Genomic DNA, 22,009 nt, shown 5'->3' on the forward strand with positions numbered 1-22,009 from the left:
CCATGGACATCCCAAGTGGCACCCCAAATCTTTATATGATTTCTTTAAACATGATTTTTACCACTTCCTTAGCTTTATTGGTGTGACAGGGAAAGGCTTCTCACCATCCGGAAAATGTATCTACCAATACTAAAATATACTTACACCCGCTTTGCCTGGGTAATTCAGAGAAATCTATTTGCCAATAATCTCCAGGTAAATTTCCCTGTTTAAATTTTCAGGAGGTGGCCTCTTCCTATATATGGGATTGTTTTTTAAACAAATTGGACATTTCACTAGGATTGATTTGGCTATTTCAGTCTTTCCTGTGCTGAGTACAGAGCTTTGGAGACTAGTATCATGGACGCAATTCCCCAAACAGGTTTTGTTGTGTTCTTTTTCCATTATTTTTCTTATTACAGAAGTTGGAACTATAATGTGTTGACTGTCTGTTAGCCACCATCCCTCCTGATTCTTAGTGGCTTTTAATGTGTTTGCTAAGCACTGGTCCTCACTTTCATAATTAAGCCTAAATTCAGATATGTCAATTTGTGATGCTAATACTAGGATGACTTTTTCAGCTACTCCTCGAGCTGCTTTGTCTGTCTATCAGTTTCCCACTATAACATTAGTTTGTTCAGGTTGATGTGCTTTACAACTCACCACTGCCACCTCCTTTGGTTTTTTAATTTCTTCCAAAAGTTGTAAAATTTCTTTTTTGTGTTTAATAGCTGATTGTTGACCTGATAGCAGTCCTCTTTCCTTCCATATAGCTCCATGGTCATGAATTACACCAAATGCATACCTAGAATCAGTCCAAATATTCACCCTTCTGCCTGCTGCCCAATGCAATGCTTGTTTTAGTGCTATTATTTCTGCCTTTTGTGATGACATGTTAATTGGTAAAGATCAAGCTTCCAATACTTCAGTAATGGTCACCACTGCATATCCTGCCATCTGTTTTCCATTCTTAACAAAACTGCTCCCATCTGTGAATCATTCTAAATCAGGATTCTTTATTGGCTCATCTCTCAGATCAGTTCTGCTGAAATATACCTGTTTGAGAGTTTGGAGACAATAATGTGCTGGGGCTCCCTCATCCACTGCCTTTGGATCAAGGAACACAGCTGGATTTGTGGCTGCTGTCATCTTCAATTCCACATCATCCTGTTCCAAAAGCACAACTTAGTATTTAAGCATCCTGCTGGGAGATAGTCACTGCCCCTCCTTTTGCTCTAATACGGATATTACCATGTGAGGGATGTTATAAATGATCAATCAGAAGCCAAATTATAAAAAAAATGCAAAAATATTTATTTATCTTTTCCCGCGACCAAAATAGGGTCCTCAAAACCACCACAGCCAAAGAGACAGCGTTAAGCCCGGGATTGATGGATGTTATCCACAGGGCGATGATTGTTCTTAGGCAGTTTCCCATGACTCAGGGTAACGGTGATCATCGCACTGGGTGCGTCTATTCTTGGGCTAAATGCCGAATGTTATCTGGCCTTCTCCAGGAATTTCGGAGTTTGAATAGACATCCGCCTCTCAGGCTACTTGTGGTCAGAGACTCGTTTGGATTTCACAATCTTTATAAAATATATTCTTTTATAGCATGAATTATTTCTCACATATATTAAAAGGGACAAAAACAGTTATGTGCAGTCCAGTCATGAGCTTCCTCGCCTCTTGGATCAGTAAAAAGTTTGCAGCAACTGCTCACAAGCATCCTGGACATCCTTTGCTCACATTGTCCAGCTGTTTGGAGAAATAGCCCACAGGTTTCCTCCAGGTTCTCAGCTTTTCCTTTAGGACTCCCAGGGCTAAATGCTGCCTCTCATGTACAAACAGTTCAAAGGGCTTGGTTTAGTCAGGAAGCTGGTGCTGTCATTAATGCCTTCTTCAGTTCTCAGTAGGCAGTTTGACACTCAGGAGTCCACACCAATTGTCCTTCCTTTGGTTTTTTTAGGGCTTCATAGAGGGGCTTCACTAAAAGTCCATAGTTTAATATCCACAACCAGCACCACCTGACCATTCCCAGAAAGCCTCGTAATTCTCAGATATTCTGCGGTTCTGGAGTTTGGCAGATTGCTTCCTTTCTGTCAAGGTCAAGAATTCTCTGCCCTTGAGTGATCTCAAAGCCCAAATAGTTCACAGTTGTTTTTCCTATTTGAGATTTTCTTTTAGTTATTCTGTAACCATTCTGTCCCAGAAAGTTCAGTACACTCATGATCATTTGTAGGCATTGTTTTTGGGTCTCTGTTGCCAGCACAATGTCATTCACATACTGTAAAACTGCTCATCCAGTGTTATTTTTCCTCCATTGTTCTTATTCTTTTACTAGTTGATTTCCAAATGATCCCCTAAAGCCTTCTCTCCATTTCCAGTCTACTCTCCCATGACCTACGTATGCATCTAGCCATGTTCCCCAGAAATTCATCATTCACCCCACCCACTCTTTGCCGCAGAGCAACCATCAGCTGTAAATCATCCTCGTCCTCTCTTCCACACTTTAGGCACTTCTGCCCTATGCTGCATGCAGAACAACACCTCTTTGAAACCCTTTGCCTTTCTTTTCCTTTTCAAGTGCTAAAATTAATGGATCTTGTGGAGTCCTCCAGCATTCCTATTGCCACTCCTGATGATTTCTTACAGTGAAAAACAAGTCAACATAAGCAACTTTATCCCAGTTATTTTCCCTTCTACAAAGCAGCGTTAATTGCAATATGGTGTTACACTGTAAGGTTCCATCCTTAGGCCACTTCTCTTGATCTTACAGAGTGTAAAGTGACCACAACTGATTACAAACTTCTGTAAGTTTTTCATGTGAGGAGATCACCCCCAATTTGTTTCCAATGTTTAAAGATGCATCCCAGTGGTGACACCTGTGACACCCCTTTCGAGGTTTTGTTTCCCATTATAACCAATCACTGTTTAGGAGCTCCTTAGAAGGGACTCTAACCTTTTCCTTTTTGAAGGGACTCTAAACCTTCCCTTTTCCCACCTTAGGTACCTTTAAATCCAACCCTGCAAAGCTTTTGCTGCACCTTACAGGCAGGTTAACAGTTAACACCTTTAAAGTAAAGAATGCCTTTGTCTTACAAGGGGTCTTGCTCTGATTTCCTTCAGACCAGGGATCGAAGGTTCTCCCTGAGTATCCCTCGGTGCTGGCTGGAGGTCCTGTGATCCCTCGGATCCATTGAAATTCAGGAGTATGTTCCACCTGGGTTGCCAAAACTTACCAAAAATTTGGTAAAAAATAAAAAACTCCTTAACATCAATGTAGCATTAAGAAGCAGGCATTCTTTATTTGGCTGGATACATGGGGGGATAGCTCCTCCCAAATTCATGCATGCTGAGTACAGGACAGTTTCTGTTTATATACTGTATTTTGCATACATATTAATTGATTGTCCTGGACTAAACATACACATGATAATAATTTCTCTGAAATCATTAACATATTTGCCCTCCCCTTTACATATGTGTTCTGTCCTGTGAGTCTCTCTGGAGGTCCCTGGTGGTAATAGACCCCAATGTTCCAGATGACCTGGCTGAGATGGCAGGACACTGAGGCTGGTGAACTTCCAGTTCTCCTTCTTACACAATGGGCCTTGTGCAGTTTCCATTGGCCAGTAGCTTTGGAGAACAAGCAGTGTATTAGCTCACCAGGTATAGGACGTTTATCATCTGTTAACACAGGCAGAGTTCACACCATCATCTGCACCACTTCTGCACAGACAAATATTGTAGCCTGCTCTGAGGATAACCTAAAATCAGATTTTGTCATAACCTATTTCACATTAAGTGATTAAACCACCAAGACAAGAATCTCATACTAGGACACATGCAGATGAAAGCAGCTCTGACTACAATCTGGCTTTTTTCCAAGGACAATGGAAAGCAAGCATAAAACCAATCAGGATGCAAAAGAAAGATTTCGATTCAGGGCAAAGACACAATTACAATTTTTGTCTGTTGCAGAAAAATTGAAGTTCTGTATTATTATGAATGAAGACATTTCTCAAGAAAAAGATGTAGTGATTTTTTAAAATTTTATTAAATAGCACCACAAAGGGCTCTTCTCTTAGATTCCCTGATGTTTTGTTTACTCATGTTCAGTTTTTTGCATAAAAGAACTGTTGTGAAGTGAGTAGCATTGAATTAATGTATTTTCCTTATTACAACAGCTCTGAAGCCTGTTTTTCAACACATAAAATCTAATAAGCAATTAAAGGTGCAGAATCATCATCAGCCTTTGTTATACTTCTGGTGAAGTAAAGGTCTATAAAATAATAGAATTTTAAAATAGCTAGTCTAACCAGACTTTTGTGCTGCACCCACCAGCTCATATTCCTCATATTACTAAATTTAGGAGTGAGACCTCAAAAGTGTTGTATTGTGGAGGTCTGTGTAGGAGCTCATGCAGGAAAGATTGAATCTTTGATTTTCAATTGAATAGTAGGAGCACCAAGCCTCTGCATTTCCCCAGCTTCCTTCTCACATTCATTTATTGCTAGTGTCATGTACTCATTGCTAGAGGGAAAAAAAGAATTGCTATTGGAAAAAATGAGCAATTTGATTCAACAAAAAATGCTAGTGATCAGATTTACCAGAATGAAGTGTGGAGTGTCCCAACTGTTTTTTCTTCCTGGGAGGAGTGTGTTCTCAGTGCATGTCCAGTGTTCATCCCTGTGAAACTGATCTGAACTACCCAAACACACAGCCTGCTTCCTCTGAATTGCACCCATTTAAATGTCTTCACTGATAAGGGAGGACTTGCAAGGAAGTTGTCTTGCTTTAATAAAATCAGATGTCTGCCAAGGAAGACGGGAACCTTCCTAGAACAGAAACATGATCCCTCTCCCTCCAAATTATTATAACTTTGAAATGACAGGGCTTCCAGGCAAAAATATGGGAAAAGGAATAGACGTTCTTTACCAGAAAATATATATGTATATAAGAACAGAAGAAACAGCAACAAAAAAACCCCAATACCAAAAGTTTTCCCACACGTTAAGCACCACTTTCCCCTTTGGTGTAGTTATGACCACAACTGGCAGGGGGTGCTGGTGGCTATGGTGAGGCAACAGCTGCAGTGACTACCTTGCAGCCGGCAGAGGGTGCTAGCAGTCTCTGGTGAGGCAGGAAAGGTGTGATGATTCCCCCGTGGCTTCAGGAGGCATTCCAATGTGAGCTCGGCAACCTCCATCATGTGGTGATGGAGGTTCGGGTGAAGGGGAAGAGAGGAAATTGCTCCTTTTCTAAACTCACAGGCAGTAATCAGTTTAGGTACCACCCCTGGCAGCAGGCAAGAGTGGTGAAGGCAGGCAGATCCAATCCTAGTACCAAGTTACAATGTAGTAGTACCCCCGGCCAGATACACACACTCCACCACCCACATGGACACTCTCCTTGATCCCTGAACCAGAAGGGAAGAGACAACCTAGCCCTGCCCCCATCCCCCCTGCAGGGTCCTGGTTGAGCTTACATATCTCGCGATATCCCCCAAACCGCAAAGGGGGGGGAGGGGGGACAACGAGGGGGAACTGTGACAATTTCCGGTACAAATGATTCTGGGATATGCCTTATAAGCCCTCCCCAAAACATAAGTGAAACAGAGAAAGCAAAATATATGGCTTTGCTCTAAACTATGTGTGGTACTGAGCTTTACTGTATGGTTAATGGGCAGCATTTAATTATTTCAGGCTCGTCATTCCCAATAAAGTCTATTTGTCATTAGATCAGAATCCAGATGAAAAGCCACTGGTAGCCCTGGATACAGACAGGTATGCAAAGGGTTAATAAGATTTTATGTATATATATTACAGTGCAAGCAAGTTTTCATGCTATAGTGCAGCACTGAAGCGAATTTCTGCTGAAACTGCTCCTGTGGGACACTTGCACTCTTCCTTGCGGTGCCCTTCAGCACATGCTGTAACAAGTGTGTGTGTAAACAAGTAGGAAGAGACATGAGTCAAGAATACTTTGATGGAAAGGTCTCTGGGTTACAGATGAAAGTTGGTCTCCAGACTCCCTTGATGTAATTCCTCTGTGGATGAAGTACAGCTTCATGACACAAGAAAGATAGGGCTAACCAGGGAATACAGGTCTCTTTAACTGTTGTTTCCTTCTTTGATGCATCTTGTCATTCCCTGCAGTGATGATGACTTTGACACGTCCAGATATTCCTCCTCAGGATACTCATTAGCTGAGGTGAGTTACATTCTTTCCTGACATCTTTGCCATGAATGCTAATAGTTGAACAGCCAGAAACAACGTAGAATGGCCTTGTGCTGCCAGAAACAGCTCCACAAGGAATTTACCAGTGGTGTAGACTCTATGAGCCTGGAAGGGGCCATGGCAGAAACTGTGTCATATTTCTGTCTTTCCTGGCGATCCAGTTGGCTCCATCCCTACACTTCCATGGCACAGACACAGATCTGCCCATTGGCTGTTATCACAGATACCTTTGGATTCACTCAAGCTTTTCCCAGTTCTGCTCAGTCGTGCACTGTTGGCCCATGTGGTGCAAATGCATCAACTTTTCTGTCACAGCAGATCAGAAGCTGTATGCATGTGAAGGACACGAATAAAGGATCTGAGGGTGTGCTGTGATTTCCAGTTCTTGTGGGAGTCAGGGTCACCCAGTGCATGTTTATTTGGAGCACCAGAAATTCTAGGGAGGACTTGCAGATATGAACTTCTGCACTTTCAAATAGAAAAGGCAGGGAAGCTCTGGCTTATTAATCCCTTTGCATTGTTTCTGATTATATTCCCAAGGTCTCTTGTGAATTAGTCGTTCAGGCTCCAGGTACTGCTTCTGCAGCATCTGATTTTACATCCAAGGTGTGGAACAGCCATTATGCACACAAGCCACTGGGAACTCTTCCCCTTTGTATCCCTTCCTTGGCAAAATACCTCTGAAATGCAGAGAAATGTCCAAGAGCAGGGACCAGATCAGCTGATCTGGACCATCTCTGGGCCCTGATGAAGTGTTCACCCAGATCTGGCTAGACAGCACTTGAATTTGAGATTACAAAAAGTCAAGAAGCTTTACCACCTTTCAACTGCTACAGTGCCCCAGACTAAAAGGAGGGATTGCCCAGCTGCCAGTCAGTTTATAATCATTATTATTACATTACTTTAAATGGGGATTAATCTTTATGGAAAGATTATTCCAGATTAAAATACTGTATCAGCTTGCTATTCTAGATATTCCTATTCTGGAAGAAGTTTAAAAAATAGAAGTCAGGTGTCTTGGTTTGAAAGATTTCTGCTAAGGAAGGCAGGACCCTCCCTTGTAATGGAAAATATAACACCCTTCCTTCCGAATTATTATAATTTTGGAACTAAGGGGCTCTCAGGCAAAGATATGGGAATAGGAAAAACAGTTCTTTACTAGTATGTATAACAAGGCAAACAAACAACAATAACTATGACATCAACAACAAACAGAACTAGAAACCCAGCAACAGCCTTCCCAGACGCAGGCTCTTTCCCCTGTGGTGTAGTGATGGTCACAGCCGGCAGGAGCATTAGTGGCTCTTGGTGGGCAGGGCAGGTGCGATGATTCCCCCGCGGCTGCAGGGGGTGCTGTGGCGTGAGTTCGGGGAGCATGCAATAATGGCAGACTTGACCGAGATGAGAAGGCATGGAAGAAAGGCTTGCTTTACAAACACCCCATGGGCATCTGATCGCAGTGCCCCAGCAGGACTCTCGGAAGCAGCAAGCTGGAATGGCAGGAATGAGCAAAAATCCCGGGGTGGTGGACGCGATGTATCAGAAGCTCCGCAGCTGTAGGTGGAACCGCGGGACGTCTCGGCAGGCAGGGAGTGCGAGGCTATAGTATAGCGAAAGCTCGGAGCAGTGATGAAGAAGAAATGGCGGGGGCGGGGCAGCGGCAGACCCGGTTCTGAGCAGGGCAGGAAAAAGTCCCAGTACAACGGCTACCCTTATGAACAGAGCTCCACTCACGGTAGAAGACAGGCAGCAGGAGACTGAATCCCGCAGTTGTGACGAATTCTCTCTACATCGACCGCAGCCTCTCTCCCCTCCGAATGCTGAGAGCACAAGTGAGTTAGGGGCTGCACCCAACGCCGTTTACCCAGTCTAAATCTTCCAGCATCTCTGCTTTTCACGAGAAACCCCATGTAAAGAGAGAGTAGCCAGCTGCACCCCTCCCCTGAGCTGTGACATCTTCTTTTGTCTCTCTTAAGTAGCCAGTTGTTATTGTCTCCTAGCAACATGTATGAGGGGAAAAAAAAACCCACAAAAAACAATAGGAGAACTAAAACCCCAACAGCAGCCCTCACCTGTGGTCAAAAACTGGGACTCTTTCATTGATGGGACAGCTGCTAATGATAGGGAAATATATTTCAGAATAAAGGACTTCTTTCCTCTTCCAGCCATCAGAAGGAAGAAATCTCAAGTGTTTGTCTGTTTGTCTGTTTGTCTGTAGCAGATCAACCAAGACTTGAACATCCAGCTCCTAAAGGATGGGTACCGGTTAGACGAGATCCCAGATGATGAGGACCTGGACCTAATTCCCCCTAAATCTGTGAACCCTACCTGCATGTGTTGCCAAGCCACCTCTTCCACCGCCTGTCACATCCAGTAGTGAGGCCAGCAGTGCTTTCAGTGCTTTCCACTATAAAACTTAAGTCATCACTTCCTCCTATGGTAGGACATGCACGTCTTTGTGTTCATGGAGCCAGAAGAAACTCAAAAATTTATGATTGGTTAATAAGTTATTTTAAACTATGATGAAACAAAAGACAAGTTGATCAAAGTGCCAGGCACTGCCTGGCAGAATGTACTGGTCTGGAGAGCAAATGCAGAGGGGTCCAGAGAAACCTCCTTGGTTTGTTTAGGCACTGGAGATGTTTTGTAAGGTGTCTGTTCCAGAATGGGAAGGGTGAGATGGAGCTGCAGTTACTGCTGCCCACTGAAACCAGTCCATCTATAAGATCAGGGGTCAGTCTGAGGTGTCAGAGGGTTTTACCTGTTGGAGAAGATCAGTTCTTAATTGATTCACTAAACCTGATACATTTGCATAACTATACTTATACTGTAACTGGGACACGGAAATAGGAACAGAGGAGGGCATCCTTTCTTATGGCAAGGCTAGTCAGGACTAGCATGATGCAATTCATTTACTTTTGAAAGGGACAAATAAGTGACATTTCACTGTGAGTCAGTACGAGTTAGAGCTGTTGTGTCATATCCAATGCACTCTATCCTTAGCTCCACATTAAATTATCACCAAACACATTGGATTCAATCTGCAGTCCATCCATGCTCTTCAGTTCAGGGATTCAGTCTTTTCCCAAGAATACCATACTCCTGAGTTCAGACCAGCCATGTATAATGACTTCAGCCAATACTTCATTTCTGCGAGACCCATGTGCTTTCAGAAATCCTAAAGTGTGTTCAGTTAAGAAAAAAGACAGAACTAGAACTGTTCAGCCTGAAGGTCAGTGCCAGAAAAACTAGTTGAAGAAAGCACATTTTCACACAGCTTGGCTGTTGATATAGTCTTGACACGGCATCTCTTGGTGCCCATGGGAGAGATTTATTAATGCTGAAAGGTGTCTTTGGTGGTGTCAGACTACTGTTGGCACATACTACGTTTGCTCTAACCTCAGACAAGTCACATTCCCTCTTGATATCCATTCCTTTCTGCAGCACAGGAGAGAAAGCTGCCTTCCCAAGATCCTACCACCACCCTGCATCCATCTGCATGGATGTTGCCAAGTGTGTGGTGGACACCATTGATAGTATAGTTCTGCAAGATGCAAAAAGCATTCTGTAGAAGTTTTGCATGTATTTTCAAAGTACTACAAAGAAAAGCAGCACAATTCTGCTTTCCCTCTCTACCATTTTCTGATGTTGCTTACATGCATCAGAAGGCTGCAGAGTGGAGGTTAGTAAAGAGATTAAAGAACTTTGGGAGCAGATGTTTGGGAAGGATGTGTTTCTCACACATTTGGCAGCTGACTCTTGCACAACTGACTTCTCAGTCTGCATGATGCCAGAAAGAATGTGTAAAAAGATTTGGTGGCGCAACAGCACCATCCACTGCTAATGAAGTTAAGGAACTTAGGAGTCCAACAAGGATTTAAAATGCAGATGCCAACCCCTGTGAGAAACATGCACCTGGTCAGTCTGGCATTAATCTTGTGTAGGTAATCCCAAATCATAACCTCTTCCTTTATCCTGAGTTGCTGACTCTTCTGCTACAGGGCTTGTCCAGCTCTGTCACAGATGTGGGTTTGTATGATGAGATGTGGTTCAAGGTTTGGAAGGATCCCTTACATAGGAAATCCTTGAAAGGAAGTGACAAGGATGCCATGTTCTAAAGGTGAAAAGCACCTTAAAATGAGCACTTTTCCATGCCTTCCCCTTAGGCTCAACCTAGCCAAGTTTGCCCTGTGGCACTGCCCATTTATGCAGATAGTTCTTTTGAAATGTGAGAAGTAGAAATAGGGTTATGTGAAGAGTCAGCTCTGAAGGGTGATAGAGGTCAAAGCCAGGGTATGTTTACATTGGCACATGTAGCCTGTGCTTGCTGAGCCAAGCAGGAGCCAGGTGATAAAGCCTACTTCATTCTAGGTAATAGTGGCCATTCCCTGTGTGAGCTTTAAGGGAGAATAGTAAAGGAAGAGCCCAGGCAAAAGTGCCAGTTTATACCCTCAGATCATTAAATGGATGCTAAAAGTAAGAGCATGAAACTGCCATGGGAATATCCCAAAGGAGCCATTCAATGCTCTCTTCCCTCCCATCACCATTCACTATCTCAGCTGCACTCTCAGTGTTATAGAGCAACATAGGCAACAGGACAAGTTGCATCTTTCCCTGATGCCTGTGGATAGCAGCTCTTCCCATTGCTTTCCAGACCCAGTTGCCAGCAGAAACTGGTGGTGACTGAGCCTTTCTCTTTCTGTAAAAAGCTGCTCCGGTAAAAGATGGATTTGCTCCTGGAAGGAACCCATCTCACCAGTTGTGCCTGGACTGTGGAGTCATTCCAAGTAACAAATGGTGATACAGGTGGTAGGATTGCTTCAGGGAGTGGAAGATGCAAAAGAAGTCTCATTAAAATGTGACTGTCTCAAATGTGTCACTGGAAACCAGCAGAGTACACACCAGGAAAAGAAAAGGCCATGCTGAGATAAGTGCTATTATCTGACAAGATGTTTGCCCTCCCAGAGCAGCATTCTGTAGTTGCCCATCCAGCTGCCCTGGATGAACTCACTAGGAAGAACTGTTGTCTACCTGGGCTGCATTCTCCCTTCTACACTGGTCCAAAAAGAGCTGTGACTCCACCTTCTCCATCTGTTACTCACCTTCCTCAAGTTCACATGATATAGGAGATGTGAGGCTTTTTGGGACATGTAATATAGACCCACTGAGATAGCTGTAAAAATTGGACAAGCTCTCTTCACAACATCCCTTCTGGTTTTTATCACCTTCATCTCCATCCCCAGCTCACTGATTTCTGGGCTCATTTTTTTTTCACGGAAAAGCTGGGATAGCAGCTGTGTTTGGCTTGTAGCTGCCTCTATCCTGAGACAAATATAAGGCAACCATCAAATCAGCAGGACATCCAGCATCTGTGATGGTGGTTGAGACAGAGAGCAGACTGGGGTTTCTCTTCACCCACCTGAAGGCAGTGGGGCTGAGGGTTAGCTAGGCTAAAGTAAAACCTTGGTGTGAGCCAGCTGCTTTCATCCTCCCAGGCTCAGCACTCTGGGAGATCTGGGACCCAATCACCAGGTCCCAGGCCTATAAGCCCATGTGAAATGGACTGGAAACCCACAGCAGAGGCACAGTTGGAAAGCCAGTCAGCTGTGTCCCCACCATGCTGGGGCAGAGTGCACTGGTAGGGCTGCAGTTGTGCAGAGAAAAAGATGAAGGATAAAGTCTACAGGGAAGAAAATTCAGAAATAAATTATTCTCCCCCTTTTTGCACATTTTTTAACCATTTTTACTCCTTCCACAAGGGTTATTGAATCTTCAGTTTAATAAAGAAGGAAATGAGCCAACATTAAATAGCTTTCTGAAGGATTCTGAAAGCAGACACCACTTGCATGCAGTTGGTCTGTGCCTAAGATGTGACTTACAGACCTCATTGTACATCCTGTAGTTGTGTCACCATGTGTTGTGGGAACTGGGATGGGAGAATTAGTGCTGACCATCATGTCAAACAGCCCCAGCTTTCCAAACTGAAGAAGAATCAGACCATGAAGGGGAGGAAAGCAGTCATGACCATAGAAAGATGTCGCAGACATTTTTTCATAGAAATCCTTTCTTTCAGATTTGTCCATCTTCTGGGAAGCTGAGGCCCCAGAAAGAGAATGTAAACAATGATTATCAGCTGCTGTGGAATGCAATAGGATGCACCTGTGATTGGTTCATGTTCCATGTGTACAATTAAGGGCCAATCACAGGGCAAGCTCTCTGGAACACAGGGACAGAGAACTCTCTTGTTTTGAGATTCTTTTCTATTCTATTCTTAGGTTAGCAGCATCTGCAACCTCTCTTCTTATTCTTTTTAGTATAGTTATAATGTATTTTATATCATATATCAATAAATCCAGCCTTCTGATCATGAAACAAGATTCTCATCCTTCTCTCACCCCATGAAGACCTCATCAGGTCGGTGTAATAGAAAGACAGCTAATTGTCACAGGTAAACTTTGGTATCCATGTCCAGTGGCTAGTTCTAGAGTCACAAGCTTTGTTATATTGCAGACGTCCTCTTTCCACTCCTCTTTTCTCAAAGCAGCAATCCTCTTCCCCCTCCCTCATGCACTAGTGATGAGCATCAGGGGCAGTTGCACCCAAAGTGACCCAGCCCAGTTCTGCACTCCTCTCTCCCACCCAATCCCAAGGCAGCCCAGACAGTTGTTAGCCATCAGAAGTCTAAATTTGTAGTAACTCTGCTTGGGTTTCTTTCCTCATGTACCATAGCTTCCTCCCCACGCACTCTAGCAGGGCAGTACAGGAGGCTCCAACCATGTCCCAAGTAGTTTCTTTTCTCCCTGGCAGCACCTTACAGACATGAACCTTATTGCGTATGTACTCTGTGATTGATGGTGAGATCTGGTGTTGCTGATCTTGCATAGGCAGCAAATGATTGGGATCCATTGGGAGAAACCAGAAAAAAGTAGCTACTGTCCCTTTTCTTTTCCTTTTTGAGAGAAAGTGGGATTTTTTGATATTATGATTATTGTCCACCTTCCAGTGGCCAAGTTCTGGGCTGCATTAATAATGGGTTAATTGACTGTCTAGACAGGTATGGAGCTTCACACCAACCTTAATGGCAAACACCATATCTCTATCCAGAGCCTAGATACAGGCTGGGTTTCTCCCATGCTGGCAAAGTGCTTTCAGCAGGCTCCAGATAGCCATTTCTGGCAGACAGCACTCCTCAGAGTTCAGATCAAATCTGCACTTGCATTTCATGCCCTTAGCTTGGATAAAAATCAACCAAATACTTCCCAGGTCTCCTTTCCCCATGTGGTGTCTAGTGCCTCAGGAGAGGCAATGGTGGAAGGCATTTGGGGGTCACCAAAAGCAAGATCCTTTTTGGATGTATTTAATGGAAATATCTTTCAGGAGGAGACCTCACAACCTTTGTGTAAATCTCAGAGCAGGAAACTAATTTCCAGCTGTCCTTGCATATAGTGAAACATAGTTCAAACATCCAAATGCAAAGTATAGTTAAATATTGGGTTTGACCTGAATAACCCTTTAATTAGGAAGATAAATTTGTTGTAGCTTGACCTTAGTTCATGTAAGGAACCTGTTAATCATTTGACATGCAGAGTGCATTAATGTTGCATTAACTAGGCTATTGGTTTTATTATCTAGGTTTGGGAGATTTTTCACTCTTGAAACATCAATCTGCATCTTGTATAGGGCAGGGGGAATGTTTCGTTCTTTTCTCCTGTTCAGATCATGTAGCACACTGCTGTACTTCTGTTCCCATCCATGTAGAATACTGCATTAAACAGATCAATCGTGTTGTGGTTTGTTTTGGGTTTTCTTTTTTCCACCATCCATTTTATGCATTAATTTATTTCAAACAGTGGGGGATTTCAAAAACATGAACTATGTATATATATTTTTTAACATTTCCATTGCAGTATTTATCATTGTTACTGGTTGTGTATAGTGTAACAGAATTAATATTAAAAAGCATACATATGAAAACCAGCCTGCCAGACTGTCATTGGAGTGAACAGTGATGAGTGGGTACAAACCACACCATCTCGTCTGAGACCCAAGCAATCATGGATACTGAAATCAGGGGAAATGATTTGCAGAAAAAAAAACCCTAACTCCACAACTTTGTAAAAGTTGTAAAGCTGGTATGTTTATTACAGCGCTGGACACATGTGGGGATTGCAACCCTCTAAAGGACATGCGCACCCCTGAGAATTCCTGAACCTTTTTTATCCCCCCTTAGTTGTACATATGCATAGAGTTTCACAATATTTTCATGCATATTAATTTTACTGGTTTCACGTTACAACTTGCAATTAGTCCTTACCAGTCCTTGTACAGAGAGAACTCTGTGGTCATCTTGTCCCTCTCTTGGTCTCTTCCAGCCTCAGCTTTAGGCTTTTGTCTTTGATTCAAAGTTCAAGGGGCCCTTCTTATCTCTTCAGCTTGGAAATTGCATTATTTTTTCCTCGGCTGAGGCAGTTTTTGTGAGCACAGCGAAGCTAGCAGAATAAGCAGGTTCACTTATGCTAGCAAGCTAAAGACTTAATAATTCAAAACGGTACATTTCACTTAAATCCGAAATGGATTTCTACCCTGGAAAATTTCCGCTCTGTTTCATTCCCCCCCTTTCCTACAAATAAGGTGAGGGGATTTCTTGCCTTGCTCCCCATTGGGACAACAGGTCTCTACCCGATAAGGTGATGGGTGTCTGTGGAGAGACTGGTTCTAGCATGGCTTAAAGAAAGAGGCCATGAAGGTATACAGTTGATGGGAAAGTAAAGGGCAGCTGTGAAGCAGCAGTTCCTAGGCTTGATTTTGTAAATAATTAGGCTCTCTCAAGCACCACTTTATAAACAATAAGATTCTCAGACAGTCTTCCCATAACAGGCAAAACATTCTGTCCTTGGGCTCTCTGGGAACAGATAGCTGCTCTGGGAACAGATATGAAGGTTTTGAGAACTTTTCATATCACAGTGAGAACGCTGGTCCTGTTTTCAATAAACAAACCACAGGTATTGTAAAACAAAAGGAGGGGTTAGAGTTTTCTCTGTGACCTATCGTGAGCTCGAATTTTGCAATATGCATGAAGCTAATTAACACTGTTATATAAAGTGGCTGATTTAATCAATACATCGGAGTCGATGCTGATCAACAAAGATGGGTTGGCTCCCTTCGCTTTCAACATAATGGTGACCACCCAGACGTGATACAGCAAGGCACCACGAAGAAGCGAAGAAAGGGTCAGGTCCTAAGCAGCGGGACGGCAGAAACGCAAAAAGAAGCTGAAGACGCGTCGTGCCTTGGGTGACCGTAAAGACGAGCCCGACTGATACATGCTGCACGGACCTTGAAGAGGCTGCATTCAGCGCTGATTAATTAGGTATGGAAAGGCAAGCAGCATATGAATTATTGACTGTCTTTTTACAAAAAAGGCAAATTAAGGGGGTAGATTGGCAAAAGGATTTAACAGGACTTTGGACTTACGGCTATGGTAAAGGGGTTTTCCTTAAACCCCGTGTGGTTTATGAATTAATGGAATCACGTGAATTCGGTGATTTATTATGGGAGGCTACTTTAGATGGTGATAAAACTGCCAAGAAGCTAAGCAAGCCATGGCGGGTGATGTACGGTGCACTTTTTCACTATGTCTCTGAGTGCAAGACAGCGGCCGCAGCTCGTGGTGCTTGCGGGGCTGTGCTACTCCGAACTTGGCACGGGCGCTCCGCCATGGGGAGCAGCCGCGGCGAGCGACCGCCTGAGATGCTGCGCTGTAGCGGCGGGAGCGGAGGCAGCGGCGGGGAGAGCGGAGCCGCCGCGCGGGAGCTGAGCCGCGCCGCCCCGGGAGCCGCGCCGCCGCGGGGGGAGCGACCCGACCAGCGGTGTCTGCAGCGCCTGCTGTGATCCAGCCCGCCGGCGAATCTTGTGAAACAAAAAGCCCAGCGCGGGAGGGGATTTTTCTCCCGCTCCGACACAAGCGCCGCGGGACCAGAGCGCTTTTACAGCGGGAGCGCTTCTCCCTCCGCTCCGCAGCCGGCAAAAGCTTCAGTGTGAGACCTAACAGCATAATAAATGTGATTCCTGTCAACAAAAGAAAAGATCCCTGCTGAAAATGGGAAACCAGTGATAATAAACAAACGACACCAAAGGCTATCAGGACGTTTTCCACCTAAGTCAGGGGGACTTTTGTTCTTCCCAGCAGACTGTGAAACAGAAATCAGCGTAAATGAATGCGGGAGTCAAATTTCGGTCGATTTTGGCTCGGCATTGGTTATGCTGTCTTAAAATCACCTGTAGTAACATAGACTTTAAACATCAGAAGCATAGACTTTAATCGGTGAAACATCAGACTCCAAAATTACATTTTGAAAAATTTAAAAATGTTAAGATGTGTTGGATTGATTGTATGAGTGAGATTGTATGAGTGTGCTTTTTGGTATAGAAATGCTATAGCAACCACGTTAAGAAAGTTATTTTAGCTTAATATTTTAGAATCAGGCCTGTAAGTAAGTTATAGTAAATGCTATATTTTATGTCTATAGTAAGTTTTATCTGTTATTAAGTGTTATGAACAAAAATTCGGGTAATATTTTTTTTTTTGTGAGAAAAAGTTACAAAGAGGCAGCCATATCACTGGCCCTGCCCAAGTTCTGTGTGTTTTGTTATTGTAATCATGGGTCGTTGTCGTTAATGGTTGTTTTTGTATTAGTAAAAGCCCTGGCTGGGGCGAGTTAATGGCCCTTCTCCTGAGACTGTAACGGGTGGGGACCTTCCCGAGGCTAAGTTGTACCTTTCTCATAGTGAAGACACCTGAGAAGGTGGGGGGGGTTATGCAAAGTGACTCCAAGACCACAATGCAGCATGGGTCCCCCACTGTACTGAGAAGACCCCAAAAACAACGAGCCAAATAAGAGTTGAGAGACTGATGTCTGGACGTGAGGAGCCGAATGCTGAACCTGCAGAGACGCAGAACACCTTCGGACCCTCTCGCCCTGACCATGGGAGTTGACCCCGGCGGGGAGACCAGGCTGACTGAGTGGGAGGGGAACCATCTGACAGGGATCAGCAGGCCCTAAAGGCTCCCAAGAGGATCTGATTCCCCCAGCTCTGCTCCTAGTGGACAGAGCTGTGCTTATCCTCCTCCTCTGAGTCGCTTTGGGAGATACGAGGGATGCTGCAGATCCGTCGAGCCGCCCAATCCTGAGCTGATCACTTTTAATAAAGGCATTAAAAAGGAGAAGAAGTCTCCTGGCCCTGTTTATTTCATTAAGTAGTTTAAGTTAAATTATCCAATAAGTGCCGTTAAATGCTAAATGCTATTAAGGTTAAGTTTGTTAAGTTTATTTTCTATTAAGTTCGAGGTCTGTTAAATTTAAATTGTATTTAGGTTTAAGTTATGTAGGATTTGAAGCCAGTTGAGTTCTGTTGATTTGAAAATAAGTCTGCTAAGTTAAATATTTTAAGTGCATACTACTTTCCCACCACTCCAAATCAACAAAGGACTGAGAATCGCCCAGCTGATGCCATTTGAGCCAAATGACTAAAGGATTACAGACTGTAAAACTGATTTTGAACTTTTCTGAGGGGCCCAGGAGAGGGATGGATGTAAAAATCTCAAGGACAGAAAGGATCATTTTCAGGCTTGCCGTTCGCCTCCTCTCCAGGTTTGCATGAATGAAAACAGCTAACAGCCTTCTTTTCTTAGTCCAATTACCACCTACCGTGCAATGCCTGATAAGGCTGGACATCATGGCTCAGCTGGGGGTGGTTTTAACCCTTTGGGATAAAAGCCATTGCTCAGACAGTGGCTGGGGAACCTTATAGAGATACTGAGTGTGCTTTAAAATGCTTTTACTTATTTTACCTTGTCTTTGTAGTTGTATCCAAAATATGGTTGGTAGGATGATAGAGAAAACTTGGCAAACTAACCTCCTTTCTCAAAGAGAAAAAGAGGGGGGAAGTGTGGAGAGTCTGGTTCTAGCATGGCTTAAAGAAAGAGGCCATGAAGGTATACAGTTGATGGGAAAGTAAAGGGCAGCTCTGGAGCAGCAGTTCCCAGGCTTGATTTTGTAAATAATTAGGCTCTCTCAAGCACCACTTTATAAACAATAAGATTCTCAGACAGTCTTCCCATAACAGGCAAAACATTCTGTCCTTGGGCTCTCTGGGAACAGATAGCTGCTCTGGGAACAGATATGAAGGTTTTGAGAACTTTTCATATCACAGTGAGAACACTGGTCCTGTTTTCAATAAACAAACCACAGGTATTGTAAAACAAAAGGAGGGGTTAGAGTTTTCTCTGTGACCTATCGTGAGCTCGAATTTTGCAATATGCATGAAGCTAATTAACACTGTTATATAAAGTGGCTGATTTAATCAATACATCGGAGTCGATGCTGATCAACAAAGATGGGTTGGCTCCCTTCGCTTTCAACAGGTGTCCTTACCACGAAAGGTCTTACTGTGGCTACCTGACCCTCAGATCCTTGCATGTGGAAGTTTGCAGGCAATCCCAACATGGGAAGAGATGAGAATCTGACTCCATGTTTCAGAAGGCTGATTTATTATTTTATTATATATATATATTAAGAGAAAATGATATATTAAAACTATACTAAAAGTATAGAAGAAAGGATTTCATCAGAAGGCTAGCAAGGAATACCAAGCAATGGAATGATAATAAAATCCTGTGACTGACCTGACAGTACAAGACAGCTGGACTGTGATTGGCCATTAATTAGAAACAACCACATGAGAACAATCAAAGATGCGCCTGTTGCATTCCACAGCAGCAGATAATTATTGTTTACATTTTGTTTCTGAGGCCTCTCAGCTTCTCAGGAGAAAAATCCCAGCAAAGGGATTTTTCAGAAAATATAGCTACACTTGGATAAGGATTGTTCATTTGCTTCACATAGAGGTGGCAACCCCTCCAATCCCAGAAATTACTCCATTGGCTAGCACTAGTTCCCAGCCCTGTGGCCATTCGGAGTGGGAAATGATGGTCACGTCCGCTCTGGTGTCTGCTACACCTGGAAGATAAACTTTGTCCCCTTTGTTAAACAAACTGCACTCTAAAATATGTCTGTCCAAGCCCACCGTCTCAGCCTGTGAGGCTGTAGGGTTTTCTGGAAAAATGTCAGTCCAGGTGGGCAAGAGGAAAGCTTGAGCACTGGGTATACCCTTAGACAATTACAGGGGTGGGTGTACACATGAGACAGTCACAGTAATTTCCTCCCTTGGTCCCACAGTTTGTTCTTCTGGTAGTACTTGCAAAATGTCTGGTCCAATACTAGAGTCCCCTATGATTAAAATGTCCCTTGGTCCATGAGAGGGTCCAAATTTACCTGTTGGAATTTTGTAGATCTTCATATCCTCAATCTGGATGGAAAGGGCGCTTACCAGCATGCGTTGTGTCCCTGCCTGAATGTATTGGTAGACTTCGGAGAGTTGGATCTCTTCCTCGTCATCACAGAGAGTGTCTCAGTCCTTGGGCTTTCCGGGATGGTGGGGAAAGGGGTACAGAACAGCTTGGCATTTGGTGTCATCGCACAAGGCTGCCCTGCTCTCCGCGGGAAGTTTCCCTGCTGCTGCTGTTGAGAGGTCTGATGCTGGATCTGCTAGTGATACTGAAACTGCGGACAGTGTTTAAAATGTTTTTTACGGTCTAAGCATGCTGCAGAGGGACAACCAGTGGAAGGATTTCTCTGCACAAAGTCCTTATCACATTCCACCTTGAGGTGACCAAGTTCATTACACTTATAGCATTGCATATTTTGTTTGTTTTGTGCTACAAAGACTTCAGCTACTCCTTTGCTGGCTGCCATGGCTACTATATGTTCAGTGGTTGTGAGGCAGGAACAGACTTCCACCATTTGATAAATGGTGGGTTCAGGGTCTGGAGGGAGTGCCCTTATGATTTTTTTGCAATCTTCATTTGCATTGGATACTGCTAGTATATTGAGCCGCTCTTCTTTAGCCCTTGGGCAATTGACTTGCTTATCAATAGTATCTTTTAATCTGTCAATGAATTTAATATATGTTTCATCAGTGCTTTGACAAATGTCAGCTAAAATTAGTTGTGGGGTAGTACCATCAGGTGTTTGGAATAAAGCATTCTGGGCAGCATTTTTAATATCCTCTAAAACAGCTTTGGATAAATTTCAGGCTTGCACTTGTGGATTTTCATATTTTCCTTCCCCACTCAGATGCTCTACAGTGAGATAAGCTTGGCTAACCTCCAATTGGTAATTTTGTACTAATGTTTTTAATTGCTTTTTCCAAATTGATTCCCACAGAAGTAGCTCTGTAGGTGATAGGAGGAGGGACATAACATGCCGAAGATCATAGGGGACAAGCACATGAGTTGAGAAAGTTACTTGTATGAGATTTTTGAAATATGGGGAAGAGTGTCCAAAATCTTTGGAAATTCTGCAGATTTCTCTGAGCTCATTATAAGGAATAGTTTTTCATTTTGGGGGGAACTTCCTTTTGTATCTAACTGGGACAGCAAGGACATTTAATTTTCCAGCGAACTCCCAGTTCTTATCCAAAGTTGCTTCTCTTTTGATTTGAACCCAGGGATCCTCAAATTTGCTGTCTGACTGTTATGTGAGGTAGAGACAGATGTTCTAGAATCAGTACTAGAGCACCAGCCAGGGTACACTTTATGCTTGGAGCCTTTGGTGTGTAAATAGGAGGGCTTTTTCTAATTATCTTCCCTCCCAGTAGGGTGTGGAGGTGGACCCAGGGAAGCAACCGTGGAACCCAGCGGAGGTGGGGGGAAAGCCGACAGGGGAGGAGAAGGACTCGAAGTGGGGGTCCCGCAGAGGATGGGGAGAAAGGAAATCCCCACTGCTGAGACAGCCAGTAGAAAGGGGCGGAGGCTGCTTCCACTGGGGGGACACCTGGAGCTGGGGTAGGGGGGACACCCAGAGCCACGGGAGTGGGGAGATGCAGAGATGCGGGAAGGAGACCCAGGACCAAGGGGGGAAGGGAATCTCCGCTGCCAAAACAGCAGGGGAAGCGGGAACAGCAGCTGCACTCTCCCTGGACACGATGAACTCAGTTGCATAGCACTTCAACAAATGGTGGAGAATGTGGGCAGCCAGTTAGGACAGCACGACCGGCACCCCTTAATTCAACTGCTGAACTACACCTTGCGGGATCCCCATCTTAAAAGGAACATGGGGTAAAAAGCTTACAGAGAGGGGAATTCCCAGTAAGGGCACCAGCTTACTGGGACCGGGCGATGGAACTGACATCTACCATCACTTAGCGAGACGTTTATGAACGGTTTAAGTTTTTTCATTTTTCATGGGAAGCAGTCTTTAAGAACTACAAGCAGTTAGTCTGCCTGCAAAAAGGACCATTCCACAGACTCTTGTCAACTTTCCCGACATGTCTGCTGCAGCTTATTGATGGTAAAAGCCCTGGAAGGTACTTATAGATGGTTATAGACAATTGCATACAGCATGTCAATGCCATAGATCAGTGGCCCCCCTCCTGTGAACTCCCAAGTTTTTCAGTTTCTGTGACACTTCCCATATCTTTCATTACTCTTTTGTTCCTAAGAGTGCGGCAAGGAGTGAAAACTGCCAGGACGGCATGGAGTTGCTACCATCTCTCCGTCACACTGTCTCTCTTCACCACCCTATCCCCCTTTCCCTGAAGGCAGAACAAGGGACGGAATACGTCCAGAAGTGACACAGGAACACTACTGTCCTCTCGCCATTCTGTGCCCTCCTTCATCCCCTGTCTTTCCATATCCCCTGTTCCCTACCCGGAATGGTGATGGCCG

The 22,009-nt window shown here is 44.0% G+C and overlaps 1 protein-coding gene across 2 annotated transcripts in view; it reads left to right on the forward strand.

The window, feature by feature from the left end:
• Positions 1-8,599, forward strand: part of LOC131095410 (protein FAM219A-like) — a 348,552-nt gene extending 339,953 nt beyond the window's left edge. The window contains exons 4-6 of one of the 2 annotated variants that reach the window (XM_058043106.1): positions 5,688-5,768; positions 6,141-6,195; positions 8,441-8,599. In XM_058043106.1, the coding sequence (XP_057899089.1) occupies positions 5,688-5,768; positions 6,141-6,195; positions 8,441-8,599 (295 nt within the window). The remainder of the gene's footprint in view (positions 1-5,687; positions 5,769-6,140; positions 6,196-8,440) is intronic. The other variant, XM_058043107.1, reaches the window with a different exon arrangement.
• Positions 8,600-22,009: the final 13,410 nt, after the last annotated feature.

Source organism: Melospiza georgiana, chromosome W, assembly GCF_028018845.1.
Source record: "Melospiza georgiana isolate bMelGeo1 chromosome W, bMelGeo1.pri, whole genome shotgun sequence".
Classification (NCBI taxonomy): domain Eukaryota; kingdom Metazoa; phylum Chordata; class Aves; order Passeriformes; family Passerellidae; genus Melospiza; species Melospiza georgiana.